The 15,303-nt window shown below is 41.9% G+C and overlaps 1 protein-coding gene and 1 non-coding gene across 5 annotated transcripts in view; one reads left to right on the plus strand and one right to left on the minus strand.

The window, feature by feature from the left end:
• The window catches only part of NUP153 (nucleoporin 153), a 63,942-nt gene extending 61,675 nt beyond the window's left edge, over positions 1–2,267 (minus strand). For 3 of the 4 annotated variants that reach the window (XM_032462548.1, XM_032462547.1, XM_032462546.1), the window contains exon 1: positions 1,658–2,267. In XM_032462548.1, coding sequence (XP_032318439.1) covers positions 1,658–1,768 — 111 coding nt within the window. In that variant the 5' untranslated portion in view covers positions 1,769–2,267. The remainder of the gene's footprint in view (positions 1–1,657) is intronic. The other variant, XM_032462549.1, reaches the window with a different exon arrangement.
• A 1,515-nt stretch (positions 2,268–3,782) lies between these two features.
• On the plus strand, positions 3,783–3,894 carry LOC116658419. The gene has a single exon (XR_004313798.1). It is a non-coding gene; the product is annotated as a small nucleolar RNA SNORA3/SNORA45 family (small nucleolar RNA).
• The last annotated feature ends 11,409 nt before the right edge of the window (positions 3,895–15,303 follow it).

Below are 15,303 nucleotides of genomic sequence, written 5' to 3' on the forward strand. Positions count from 1 at the left end.
CCAATTAGATTTTTCCCTGAGTACACTTAAATAGAAGGCGTGATTATAGCTTTTGCCACCCGGAATATATGAGCTCCTTTCTAAACTGTCCAGACCATCCAACAATCTGTATTTACAACATTTCAATTTTTATGTAGTAACCTTATTTTAAGGAAATCTAAGGAAACACTCAAAGACATTTATTCTTCAGGAAAAACAGCATGTGTCTAACTTCCATTCTACAAAAGGATTACGTTAAATGGCCAGGCTTGTGACCTGAATTCTAATCTTAAATCTGCTGCACCTCTGCTCCTCACAAAGAAATCTGAAAATCAAGCACCTTCCGGATATATCTGGGGGAAAACTGGTGGGAGGTAACAGTAATGCCAAGACTTATAACCATTAGTAGAGAGCGACTCAATATTATAAACCACAATTTTTACTATTAAGAAATTGCTCTCCAATCTTTACTTTTAAAATTGTTTTTAATGGTACAATAACACCACCACCAAACTTGTTAGAAGTGTTCAATATTCATCATCATCTGCGATAAAACAGACGAGGAAGTCTACCTTAAACAGTAGGCAACAAGTCATCAGACCCTTTTGCTATACTTTTTTTTTTAACAAGACAGTTACTTTCCACTTTAGTATCATTGAGAAGTTTTAGAAATGACTTCTATCAAAACGTTTTTAACATTTTCCTATTTAATCCGCATAACCAACAAGTAAGTATTTTAAAAAAGTAAATTCCTCAGAATCAAATTACGGTTAGGATAAACGCCTTTTCATAATTTCAAACACCCACACGTGCGCAAGGTGGTTAAATTATAAGACCACCAACATTCCTGGAGTGTCAAAAGTACCTAAGTTTCAAAAATACGCCCCATAATTTAAAATATTTTATGCATGAGATCAGAACTGGAGTCCCGGTCAACTATGCATAATGGCCAATTCTAGCCTCCAAGATAAAAGGTGGGGAGGGAGCAAAAATGGGGAGGTAAGAGTCTCGCGATGGAAAAAAAACGTAAGTGTGGAGAGGGACTTTCAAAAATGCCCCAGTGCCACTAACTATAACCCGGTTAAGGGGGAAAAAATCTAAGTCAACGCTCTCAGATCGGGGAGGGACACAGGAAGGGGAGATGGAGAATTAATTAATAGGTTGAGACTAAGTTATTCCACTTTCCGTGTAACAGCGCCCCCACCAACCCCCAGGTGCCCCGGAGGCAGATCCCCCTGGGGCAGCCCCCTCCTCACACACGTTGAAACGCGGGAGACTACAAAACAGCAAGCGTAGGGGCCTCCAGCTACATCTTTTCTTTTCTCCCTCGAGAGGACGTAAGTAATACCCTCAAACCCCCAATCCCCGCCAAAATATAAAGACTCCTAGGCCCATCGTGGCCTAGGATTTCTGTTCCCGCCCTGCGCAGGCCGGGGGAAAGCCCCAGGCCGAGAGGGCTGGAGAGAGGCGGCCCGAACCACACGTGTGCGCCGCAAGGTTGGCCTGTCTCAGCCCACTTCCCGTTGCCGCCCCAGCGGCCTGAGATCCCGCCGCCTCGCTCCGGCCTGCCCTCAGGCCCTCCCGTCCGCTCCACGTGGGGCGCCAGGGCCCCTCTCCGCCCGTTCACTCCCGCCAAGTTCCCCACCGGTTAGGCCCCCACGGCGTCGCAGTCCCGTACCTGGTGCTGTTGTCGCCCCTGCTGGTAAGGCTTAATTGGCCCCTGGTGGCAACGCCGCGTCCGGATCTTGCCGCCACCGCCCCCTCCTATGCCTCCGGCTCCCGAGGCCATGGCGGAGCCTCCGCGGCTTCCCCCTCCGGGGCGGGTAAGGGGGCGGGAGAGGCAGAGGCGGCCTTAGAGCCTCCCCCCGCCCGGCCCCAGCCCAAAAGTCCGCCCGCGCTGCCCACACAGTGGGGCACGGGCACACCGGGGACCGCGGGGCTGCGAGCAAGAGCGGAGGGAGAATGCGCGCTGGCGGCAGGGAAGGGGGTGGCGGCGACAGAGGCCGAGGAGCTGGCTCCGGTCCGGCAGCCTCCCGCGGACCCCCGCCTCTGTGTATGTCACCGTCTCTATGGAGATCCCCCGCAGAGGACAGCCCGAGCGGCCAGGCGCTGCTTAGGCCTAACTCAACCTCCGGCTGATGGGGATCCTTCTTCCGTCGCCCTAGCCGTAGCTGCCGCAGTTGAAGCCGCCGGCGCCGCCCGCCTACCCCTCCCCTTTCCGCACAGCGCCCGCCCCGCCGTCGTCGTCGTCGTCCCTGCAGTCGCCGCTGTTGCGTCTATTGCCGCTGCTAAGGCCGCCGCTGCGGTCGCGAGCCAGAACGCCGTCACTCGTCAGCGCCCGTCGGGTTTGCATCATCACGCTGCGACCCGCTGATAGGCGAGGAGGAAGGAAGGGCTGGGCGAGCTCGCGCGCTTGGCCGCGCGGGCCGCTGGGAAACGTAGTTCAGCGGAAGAAGGCGCATTCTCAGAAAGGAGGACGCGGAAGTTGATCCGCGGTTCCCCGCAGAGGCAGAAAGCCGGGGATTCCATTCCGCTTACTGCTGTTGACTATAAACTTAGAGTTTGAAATAGAGATTTAACGCGAAAACAGCAACGTCCTCCCTCCTCTCCTTCTCCCCGTGGTTAGTAAAGCGGGCAGAAAGTAAGCAGTAAAATCACAGACAGGAGCCAACAATATCTTATAAAAAAGAAAAAAAAAAAACTGGTTGAAAAGACAATGTCCATGATCTAATTTAAGCCTAAAATAGAATTAGAAAATATATACAGTTACATTAATGTTCCCTTAATATATAAGGGCTTTGTTGTCAAACACACAGGGGCTGGAATTCTGGCTCCGCCACTCCGCAAGTTTGACCTTGGGTAAGTCAAAACCTTACTCCCCTATAAAATGTAAACTTTAAAATACACCTTTTAGACCTGTTGTGATCATCTGTGTGGAGCACTTAGTGTATTTCCCAGCATACAGGAAATGCGATAAATGGTTACCTACGGCAGTCAGCTCACAGTAAGTGGTATATTACCAGTAATAAAAGTACATATATTTTTGCTCCAAATAGAAGGCATTATAGTTAGGAAAGTGATTAAGTGAGCTAGGCTCAAAGACTAAATCCACAAAGTACAGGGATTGTAAGAGTTGACCTTTAGAAAGATCTTGGTGATCCTGTGGTTCAGCCTTCATTCAGTGGACAAGACGGGTCCAGAGAATTCAGATGGCATGTTCGGGGACACAGCTGGGCAGTCAAAGCCAGGACTAGAACCCAGCTTTTCTATAAGAGTTGAAACAAGTAACCAAATGTTTAGGGAGAAAATCTACTACTGTGAAAAAAACATAGGCTTAATGTTCTGTTTAAGACAATTTTAAAGCTTATAAATAGCTTTGGAGTCAAATAGACTTAATTTTAAATCTATCACTTACTAGCTGTGTAGACTTGGGGAAGTTACTGATCCTCTTTCTAAGCTTCAGTCTCCTCATCTGCAAATAGAATGATTAACCTCAACAAATTGGTGGTTCTGATGATAGGGTTAATATATATATATGTATAGTTCATAATAGCAGCTTACATAGAAAGCATCTAATATCACCAGTTCTCAGATACAAATAATTAACTTCCACACTTTTATACCATCTTTACCACCAAGCTACACTATTTCAATCATGATATCAATCATATAAGTCAAGTGTGAAGCCAAATTTACAGTAACTTGGAATTTATAGTACATTCCAGCACTTAAGGAACCATGCTGTATCAAGCATAGTTTACAGAACCAGTGGCACCTCTGACTATAACCACCAAGACTATAATCCTGAGACTAAAGTCACATCCTGACAGCTCTTGTCCTGGTGTGCTAGAGTCCTCGGAGAGAATCTGCTGGTCTTGATTCACTGGCAAGGAAGTGCCCAGATCAGAAACTTGCCCTCCCTGACTCCTAGATGGAATGGCCTGGCAGGCATCTTTCTTCATACCTGTCACAGTTGGTGGCTGCCAAGGTACATTATAAGCTTTTTTCTCTGTTCTTCTAAGGGGAAAAAAAGGCTGTAAAAAATTTCCAAATATAATGGACAAAATTAGTCTACTTTCTTTTGTGCATTGGTGTCCCAGCTTCATGCCCCACTCTACCACTAACTCCTTATGAGACTCTCCAGGTATACAGGCTCTTCCCCTGAAGCAATTCATCCTTCGTCAGTACAATTGTTTGTTTTTCACAATTCTCAGCTAGGTGTGTGACAAGCAGGGTAAAGTAATTCTTAGTAAGCGAAGTCCCAGGAAAGATCTGCACCTGAATCTTTCATTGCGCTACAGATATAGGAGACTGAACTGTAGCCACAGCCCATTTGTCCTTTTCACCAAACTCAGAATTTCCAGCACAGGAGAGTGGACTGGCTGAGACTCAAAAATCATTCCTTTCTTGGAGACTTATTGGGTGCCTGGGACAGCATTCATATCCCAGTTTTGAAAGGAAGAGAACATGCAAAAGAGCTGGGCCAAACTCAGGCAAAACATCAGAACAGAAAATCAGTAAGCTTCGGGGAGATAAGGAAAAATCTACATCCTCCTTTAGCCTTTATCTCAATTGTTGACCTCACTTTATGATGATTTCTTTGAAGTAAAACAATATGTGAGGAACAGTAAAACATTGGTCCCACATTCAAGTGACTGAGTTACCAGAAACTTTACCAAACTTGACAGCAAAGAAGGAATAAGCAGCAAGAAGAAATCTGCATTCCAAATATCCCACTGCCTAATTTTCCCCTGAAATAGTACCAGCCTCACTATGGGGTGAAGTAACCTTTTGTACATAGTTTGGGATTCTAAAATAACATTGTTTCTTTGCTGAAATTCAGTTTGGAGTTACAAATCACCAAATCTAGAATTCCTCACATATTTTTGGCATAGAACTCATTGTTCAGTTAGGAATTACTAGTAGAATGGGTTATAAGAAGTTACTCTGATTTTAAAACTTAAAAGAATCCGTCCACATTCAACCATACAAATAATTATTAAACATTCCTCTAAGAGAAACTATATGTAAATTGGAAAAAAAATCAAATGGCATGGAACATTAAGAGGGATTCTTGAACTCCTTCCAGCCATATTAGGAGTTAGGTTTTGAGAGAAGGGAGTAATTATCTAGTACTTATATTTAAGCAATTTCTATATGTGGTGAAATTTTACCTCTACAAAACCTGTGACATTCTGTAGCTCACAGAATGGGAAGCCATCACTTGTAAATTTTCTATTATAAAGTAGCTATCTTCTTTATTCAACCTCTATTCATAATTTCTATTCCTATCAGCCTTTAGGTCTGGACAAAATTGAAATGGCTCTGAGAAGTGATCTTATGTTTTGGCTTGTTTCATCGGGTTGTCTTCACTGGAGAAATTCATTTCTCCCCTACTAGGTTTTAAACTCCAAGATTTTTTTTTCTCACTGCTATATTCTGAACACATGGATCAGTGTTGACGCGTATCATTGGTTCTACATGTACTATAGCTCACTTGCCCAACATCCAATTACTACCAATGCCAACTGTTTCCATTTTACTGTAACAAGTAATACAGTGATGAATACAACTCAGCTATATAACCTTTCCTAGCTTGCATCCATTTATTATATTGCATGACAAATTAATATTTCTCAAATTCATTTATTCATGATAAAGCATTCATGAGTATTATGAACAAATCCCTATGAAAAGGTGACGTAGGAATTATTATCCTCTTACCTTTGCCATCAGTATGCCATTTTTGTAGCCAATTTAGGAATCTACCTACCACTTAAACATTTTTTTGAAATGATGTTTTTTTCCAGGTCAGTGGAGAACCCCATACTTTAGAAATCTCTCTGTCTGATGGCCTTCACACTGACTAAAATGTTTATATCCTGGTTCTCTGTCTTATTGCTAGAAAGAATGGACATTTGTCAGTTGGATAACATGATAGCCATTGGAAAGACCAGACTCAAATAGCTGACTCAGGATCACCCGGGAATTTCAGGACTCCCATCATGGCAGGGGGACGGAGGGTATGTTGATGGATGGGAGTGAAGAGTACTTCGGCAGGGGCGTTTGGGTGGAAAGGATATAGCACATCAGACCTCCACATCACAGACAGGAGCCGTGTTAGCAAAAGCAATAGAACTCGAAGTATTTGTTTCTGTGAAGGATAAGGAAAAAATAAGTAACAGCTATTCACATTCAGATCAAGTGGCAGAAATTGAAATGAACCACAGAAGGACAGGAATTCCTTCTCAATAATCAAGTTGAAAACAAAAATTAGAACTTCACTTTTCTTAAATCTTGATCCAGTTTTTTTCAGTCAAAACAGATGGTGTATTGGAAGGGATCTTAATTTATGGAAAGCCTATTACTACTAGGGCCCCTCTCCCCCAAGAAACGTCTTTGTTTTTCCCCATGTAATATGGTAACTGCCTGCCAATTATAAATTAGCAAATAGGCTGCTGACCTTTAAGAGATAAGGAATATCCACCAATTGCAAATGAAATACAATTTAGTCTAAGCACAGCCTGGGTTTAAAAACAGCCTTTATATCTTCTTTATAAGTTTAAGACAATTCTGGCCAAAGGAGTTTTAAGAGATGACAATTACAGGAAAATGGAAAGCTGTGCTTTTATTTTACCCTAACTACACAAAGTGAGGTATCTGCTATGATAAGCAAATTATTGAAGCAAATTATTATTTTATTGAAAGTAGTTTTAGGTGGCTCTCCATGATCTTCCACAGACAGTTCCATGTGATAATTATTACCAGGCATTTCATTGAATAGAAAAATAAGGTGAAACTAATTTTTTTTTATAAAGGGTATTATAATGATTAAATTATAGTGAACTTCAGTCTCTCCTGGAAAATCTCAAAGTGGGGTTGGGATTCTAGAAAAGTACTGGGTTTTTGTCTGTTTGTATTTTAGGGGGAGAGAGGCCACAGCGTTGGGGAGATATTTAAAGATGTACATCATTATTCTCTCATTAACTTACTGTGTTCTCCGTCTTTTGGGAATAAAGTCATACTTAAGACTAAATGAATTAACTAATATAATCAAATTTTGATTAACTACATATATCACTTAATTCCAGCATGCCATATAAGATTTTTCTTCTGCAGACTGCATATGGCAATGTATACTAGCCTTTGGCATGTATGTGTTTGTGTACCTTTCTTATGGTTTAAAGCACATCTTAAATTCAGGGGTCCTAAATGGAAGTTCAGCTTTACTGAATGAAATAATAACCAGATTCAGGGAGACCAGTCCCATCCTATATTTAAGACAGTTATTGAATTGACAAAGATTAAACATATTTTGGCTTATAGGCCAAATGTAAACTAGGATAAACATCAACAATTGAATCAAGGCTAAAGGAAGACACAGATATTTATAAAGAATTTATAAACATAAGCTAAACCTTTAAAAACACTTACTGAGAACCTACTCTGTGTTGGTTTCTAATCTGAACATTTAGTATATCTATCAGTGTACAAAACATTAAAACAACCTCTGTTCACATAGTACGTTACACTGTATCATTTTACTAAATTCTCTTAAAGTTTACATTATGCTCTGTTCACCACCAGCACGTTAACACTAATAATTCACCCCCAAATTCTACATTCTAAATTCTAAACACCTGCTACTGAATTCATCCCATACAATAAATCTATTGGCTTAGTTTAGTTTTTATTTTTAATATAATGAATCAGTTACATTAGAAAACTGGACTCCCCATTAAGGTCACAATCTATGTAAAACTGTAACACTTGCAAAATTCAGTTTGCTCACACTGAGACCAAACTTTTTTATCTTTTAAAAGCTTTTGTAGACAATGCTTGCATTTATCAGACCTTAACTTATTAAGACTTCTTTTCAAGAGGGTTCTACTAACCAACATGCCATCAGCCCTAATGTGCAGGTCATCCCACCACCACCAGAAAGGCACAACCTACCCCAGTTTAAATGGTGTCTTTTGGCCTCTTGCTGCTCAGGGGCTAGCAGCAGCAGCCCCGGGGAGCTTGTCAGAATAAAGGATCTCCGCTCATCCCAGGCCTACTTCATCAGAGTCTGCATTTCCACAAGATCGCCAGGTGACTCATATGCACATGACATCTAAGAAGTGCTTTTTCAAGAATAAACCATGATGCAGAATTCATAAAGCACATCTGAAATGTTACTCATCTGAAACTAAACATCAGTTATGACTTACACTTCAGCAAAGATATGTAAAGAGCACTTTGCTAATTCCCAACTATCCTTCTTTATTTGTACAAGTTTTCCTTTAGAATTAATTCATGAGAAACAAAAAAAACAAAGATGTAGAGTAAACCAGCTCATGATCCAAGAAGCTCTGAGCAGTGAGAAAGAAAGCTTAGACTACGTCCTTAGAATTGCTGTGGGTTTTCTCTTTGGGAAGCACTCACGAAGTCATTTTTAAAGTAGGATTTCTAAGAGGGAATATTCTTGGTACTGGGTTAGTGTCTAATATCTAAAATTCTGGATAAGAAGTCAGACAACTTGGAGTAAAATCTACAGACTTGACTTTCCTAAATTTCAAGGACAGGAGCAATAGTAACTTTCTACTAGACAAATGAAAACAATTAAAGACAGTACCTACTTCTAACAGCCTGATCTCTTAAACAGGTGCTATGAAGTCAAGACAATATTCAGATACAGTATTTTCTCCCAAAATTACTTCTGGAAAAAAATTAAATAACGGCTGTTTAGACTAAAGATTCCTTCCCTGAAGTTCATCATCAGAACTATTCTTCCCACAACACACAGCTGTTAACTCACCACAGGGAAGGCCTAAAAAGTTGTCAAACACAAGAAATGAAAAATTGTTTTTAAAAGGCTCACACACACCTCCCTGCCTGCAGAATATGCACGCTTGTTCATATGAACACTTACACATCACGACATCAAAGTAATGAGTTAACCAATGTTTCTGTAAAGAGCAGGCTTAGGAATTTCTGTTCTTTAATCTCCAACCAACAATTTAAGGGTTGATGAACCAGCAGCTTATTGAGCACACAGATTTTTTTCCTCTCGTATTTGGTACATTCAGTACATTCACCTTTACCACACAGTGAGCAGAAATGAAATGAAACAGCTTTTATTTTCATGGGCTTATTTTTCCAAAGGAAGCTAGACCATTCCCTGAAATGAAATTCTGGATTTAGTCCAGTCTTGTTGTCTATTATCACACGTAACAGAGCTGATTTAACAGAGCCATGAACCAAACATAACGGTTAGTTAACAAGATGATTTTAAGCCAGCACGTATAACCCATGGCCTGTGTCTTCAACCTGCCTCACCTTGTTGGGATCCATTGTAAAAACAACACAATATCGTGAGCCACCAAAAACATGGTTCTTCAAAACCAAAACACAAAAAGAACTCTTCTAATCTCGGACGCAAACAGGAGTGAAGTTGTACTATTGTACATTCGATATTAAATAGGCAGGGTTGCCAAACAGAAGGCAACTCTGCAGACATAGAGCAAAGCCTGTTGAACAGACCGCCGCCGGTTAGGGAAAGCTGCCTCTGCCCCTGAAAGTTTAGAGTCCACTGCAAATACCACGCATAGAAATAAAGCATCAAAGCACAAAGGGGGCCCTAACCCCACCCAGGCAGCACACAGCTTCCACCAGCCACGATTAAATCCCAACCACAACCTAGATGCTTTAAGTTAGTAACAATTAAACCAGCTTTTTTTTCACTTGCTTGGTCATAAAATCTTGCTCCCCTGTGAGTCAGCAGTAACTCACAGGCACTTTCTACAAGAAGCACCTGTTTTGAGGCCCATCTCTTTCAGCTGAAGGGCAGAGATCAATGAATGATTTTCGCTTAGTGCCTAAGGCTGGAGTGTCATCCCTTGTCTCTGCCAGACTAGATGGTCCCATGCAGAAGAGCAGTGACTCTGCAGACAGGTAGTGGTCTGCTGCAGGGCAGTGAGGACGCACATCTACAAAAGGCCAGTGGGAGCAGACAGGTGGGAAGGAAAAGCCATTTTTCTGTTTTCACTGCAGGCCTTCATGGCTACACCTCTCCCTTAACTCCTCCCCACCTGGGCCTGCATGTTGCAGCCCTGCTTCCGCAGATAAAGCCTCTTCCTTTTCTCAAGGTTTGGTTTGGGTTTACAAACAAAAGGGAGCTGAATTTTCCCCCTTTCTTTGCTCCATCACTCACTTTAGAACAGGATCCTCTAAAAAGCCTTAAAGACTAAGAGAGAAAAATGCAATCGTTCTCAGAAGCTTTCTGTCCTCAGTTCAAGTTAAGGAAAGCCAAGTCCAGTGGCCAGTTCTACATCAGGTCTAAGCAAGACGAGTCAGATCATTTGTTTCGATTCTTTTTTCAGCAACTCTCCCTGACAACTTCCTACCCATGCGAGCAACGTAGAAAAAGAAAAGGGGAGATGTTTAAAGAGGGACATAAGAGAGAGGAAGGGAGGACTAAGATGAGAAAGGGGAGAGCAAATTTTAGATTCTGACCAATAGCCACGATGAGCAGTTTCTGAAAACTCAGTCAAAAGTTTTGCTGGGTCTGCAGCCGCCCTGAACTCACCTTTGGGGTCCATAAGTCAGGCTTCTGATTTCAGACTGGCTCCCTGTTGACCCAAATGCAAAAGCTGAAAAATAAACAAAGGGGAAATGAGTGGTACCTTGCGGGAATGGTGCTACAGACCTGCAGAGGATCACTTACTAACGTCATAAATAATGAAGGACTATTAAATAATACATAAGAAAGGAAAGCCCCTCCTTATTGCCACTTCGTGGTTTCCTAACATTTTCTAACCAGAGGACCAGGTGCCAGTTGGATAAATGTTTATGAAGTGGATGAATGCACATTCAGAGGGTTTGCACTTTGTTATTTCTCCCAACAACTTTCATGTTATGGCTTTTGTTCTGTGTTTTTCAAAAATACTTTATATTCCATATCTTGTAGTAACCAATAATGAAAAAGAACATGAAAATGAATATATGTATGTATATGTAGGACTGAAACATTGTGCACAGAAATTGACACATTGTAACTGACTACATTTCAATTTAAAAATACTTAAAAATTTGTTAAAATAATCTTTTATTATTAAAACACCTTTAATCCCCCCTTTCTTTTTAAACACAGTTTACCTCAGACCACATACTAATTGCTGTGTCAGAGGCTTACAGAAAAAAAACTCACTTTTATGTCATCATATGAACATAGTGGCTTCCCTGTGGGATTAGACCAAAATCGGAACTGTGAACTAACAAAAGAAAGATATATCCTTTAAAACCAAAACTTTGGAATACTATTCAGCAAATATTTGCTATGTTCTGAGCCTTATGTTCTGCAGATGGAAACATGATGCTGACACAGGTCTGGCCATTCAGGGACAAGAAGAAATGGTTGTACTTTTACTTTTTAAGAATTTTGAGTAAATACTTAATGCAGATAAATTTCCTCTGGGAAATATGTATTGCATAAACAGCTTTAAGTTTGCATTCTTTATTTTAAACAATTTTCAGGTAGAATAAAATCTTCGCGTAAACCAGCATCGTCCCCACCCCCTGGGCTCAGTGGAATTGTGTTCGGGACGCTCAACTAGGGAATGTGTTGAGCCTGCCCTTTATTTAGACGTAAATAAATTCTTCAGTAGGAAAGACCAGGTTAAAAGAAGATACTGTAAAATGTATACTCTAGAGATACAGAGACCTGAGGTTGCAACGGGACAAATTGTGTCCCTGGCTGATTGCAGTATCCAAGTAGGATCTTCCAGAGGCAAGGATGAGCCCAAGGAATGTGATTTTAAGGTTTCCCACACTCTCTCTCAGGAACTAAGTGCATGAAATAATAGCACTCAGGAGTATCTACCGTGAGCCACGCACCTCGCTGGGCTTCACGTGCTTTATTTTTCATCCTTACAACAAAAGAGACGGGCTAAGTGGTTACAGCAAGGTCATGCACCTGGTAGTTGCCAGGATGGGCTCTGAACACAGGTCTGACAGATTTCAAAACCTGCATTCCTTTCTTTAAGCCAGGCAGCATTCTAGAACTTGTCACAACCAATGGGCAGATGCAGGGAGTGAGCCTGAGATGTTTACGGAAGCTGCTGATCCACTGACATTTCTGCCTCTTCTCACTGAGGTCTGTCCAGCTGCTGCTCAGCCAGGGCCTTGGCAGGATTTCTGGAGTAGAGGAAGGGCTCTGCTAATCAGACCACCAGCTGGTGGGAGATGTCCCATTGGGCCCCCTCCCCCGTGAGTTCCCTTCTTTGCAAGGTTGCCAGATAACATATAAGACACCCGACTAACCTTGAATTTCAGATAAGCAATGAATAGTTTTTTAGTATAAGAACGTCCCTAATACAGCAAATTATGCGTGAGACAACTTATTTGCTAAATCTGGCCACTCTGCTTCTTTGCTTTATTTCAGAATGTCTTGAATTAGAGAGTTGCTTCTACGCTGGAGTGATTTACAACTCTATACTTGATCTTTAGTTTGAGATTAAGACATCCTGGCTCTTGACCGGAATCAGAAGACACTCAACTGCAAGCACATCACCCCTCCCCGACACTAAGTCATTTATCCCAAGAGGCCACGGTTATTCATTTGATTAACTTCTGATGTAGCAGATATGTCTCTTTTTTTTAATTATTTTATTGGGGGGGAGGTAATTAGGTTTATTTATTTTTAGAGGCGGTACTACGGATTGAACCCAGGACGTCAAGCATGCTAAGCGTGTGCTCTCACTTGAGCTATACCTTCCCTCCTGTAGCAGATACGTCTTGACATGAGCAGATCTCAGGTATGCAAGACATGTAAATTTGTATTTCCTTTTTTAAAGTAATTTTTTCTTTTATTTTTCTTCAATATGTTTTTGTCAAGTTATAATTTTTAATTTTTTTTCCAGTTTTATTGAGCTATAATTGATATGTAACATTGTATTAGTTTTGGGTGTACACCATAACAACTTGATCTATGTATATATTGTGAAATGATCATCACAATCAGTTTAATGTCAATGATTTTGCATAGTTACAATTTTTTTCCTATGGTGAGAACTTTGAAGATCTACTCTTAGCAACTTTTTTTTTTAACACTGAAAATGTATATTTCTTTAACTCAACAGAATTTCTGTTCCCACACCCCATTTTCCAGAGGTAGCAGAAACATAAACTAAGACAAGTGCGGTGTCACCACCCCAGCTTTTCCCAGAGCTGTGCCTAGGGCGCTGGTAGTGCTGTGGGGGCCATCGTTTCTGGATGTCATCCTGCCCATGCAGATTGTTGCCAAGGCCCCTCGCGTCCCTGGCCTTCTGGCCCCGTCCGTCCAGGCCTTTGCCTGCCTTCCCTGGCCCACTGGGCCAAGATGCACAGTGTAGCCCTTCCCTCTCCAGGGCCTCTGCTTTGAGGAGTGAAGCTCGATGCTCTTGACCATCAACTCCTACAGACTCTCTTGGGGTCTGCCTTCCCCCCAGGGATCTTCCCCCAGGGAAAGGCACGGAGTTCCTCTCGAGGACTTAAGGCACCCGTGTCCTCTCCGTTCCCCTCCCACCTCTAAATTCCCTCTGCCTGGACAATCTTTCTCAATTTTATATATATATATATATATTTTTTTTTTTTTTAATCTTTTTCTGGGGATGGCCCCACCGTCCAGCTCTCAGATCTTTTTCTGGTGTATCTAATTCCCCTAAGGATCTTAGATTTTTGGAAGACATTGGAAGTTATTCCTTTTCGTGCTGGCTTATTCTCCCCCTGAGGTAGTGAACACAAAAGAGTTGGCTTGAAAGGGGGAAAAAGGCAAAGGAGAGAATAGAAGAAAGTATCGTAACCAACTGACTTTAAATATCATCAGGCCCTTTCCCCTCCCCGTCCAGGCCAGAGCTAAAGAATTAGATCCTAATTTGGTTGAGCACAAACTTGGCTTCTCCACAGGAGCCCCCAAATCTGGCATCAGCATCGGATGGGACGCATTTCAAACGTGCACTGCCAGGGCCCCACCCCAGACCTGTAGACTCTCCTAGGGTTTAATCTAGGAATATATATATTTAAAAACTCCCAACATTTTTCTTACATGCTCAGTTGCACTTGTCCTCTGGCATGCTTCTGGGAATGACTCCCCCTTTCCTTCTCACATCTTCTGCCTTCTTTCCCTTTCTTTCTTTTCCCAGGAGTGGCAACATCCAGTTAAAGTTTCCTTGCATAGAACCAAAATCTAGTGTGGCGTTCTATGTCCATCTTTCATAGAGAAGGTAACCTGGTGGACAAGCGGATGCTCCAGCATCTTGTCTCCTCTTAGCTATCCCACTTTTCTCATCCTTCGGTGTCCTGTCCATGTTCCAAGAAAAAAATTGAGTCTAACCCACCGAACAGGACCATGCAACAATGTGTTTCCATCCTGTGTCAAATGCAAAGCTATTTCCCAGAGACCTAAGTGCTGCTTCGGGTAATCATCAGCCTGTCTCAGCATCCCAGTTTTCAAAGTTTGGGGATCCTTCCAGAGGAAAGGCCTCTAAGCAATTAAGATATATTCCCAAAGTACGTAAGTTACAAAGTAAGATTTTTTAATTGCTCACATTGATTTGTTTAAATTACTGTTAAACATCCCCTTAATTTATTTGGAGAGACCAGTTCACCTCTTTAAAAAGTGAATATGGCTATGTAGGACATGTCAAGCTGGCCGTATCATTGGCCTGTTCTATTCCAATATGCGGTTAGGCGTACCGAGCTAGGTTGGTGCTCCTAAAGGATTACATCCTAGGGAGTGATAACAGACACACTCACTGAAAATCATTCACAGGTAATGACGGAAGGACTCACCCGCTGGGATGGTAGTTGGTATTTATAAAAGCCAGCTATGCTTATTGACTTGACTCAACAAAAAGGCATGCATTGTTATTATGACATCAGAATTCTACTCCACATTAAATAACAGAGCTAAGGGCCTGGAAAATGAGGGGGGTGGGAAGGCTGAACAGGAGCAGAGAAGTCAGCGTATCCTAAGCAGCTTTCCATAATTCCTTTCTCTCCAAAAAGTAAATTTACACGGAATATTTCACTCCGGATTTAAATTACTGAGAAATATATCTTTTCCTTTAACACTGATTAAGCAGTGACAGAGAAAGACAGATACCATATGATTTCAATTATATGTGGAATCTTAAAAAACACAAAACAAATGAATATAACAAAACAAACAGAGATACAAACAGGTGTTTGCCAGTGGGGAGGGAGGAGGGAGAAGGAAATAGGTGAGGGAGATTAAGAAGTACAGAGTTCCAGTTGTAAAAGGAAGTGAGTCATGGGTATGAAGTGTACAGTGTGAGGAATACA

This window comes from Camelus ferus, chromosome 20 (assembly GCF_009834535.1).
Source record: "Camelus ferus isolate YT-003-E chromosome 20, BCGSAC_Cfer_1.0, whole genome shotgun sequence".
In the NCBI taxonomy this organism is placed as follows: Eukaryota; Metazoa; Chordata; class Mammalia; order Artiodactyla; family Camelidae; genus Camelus; species Camelus ferus.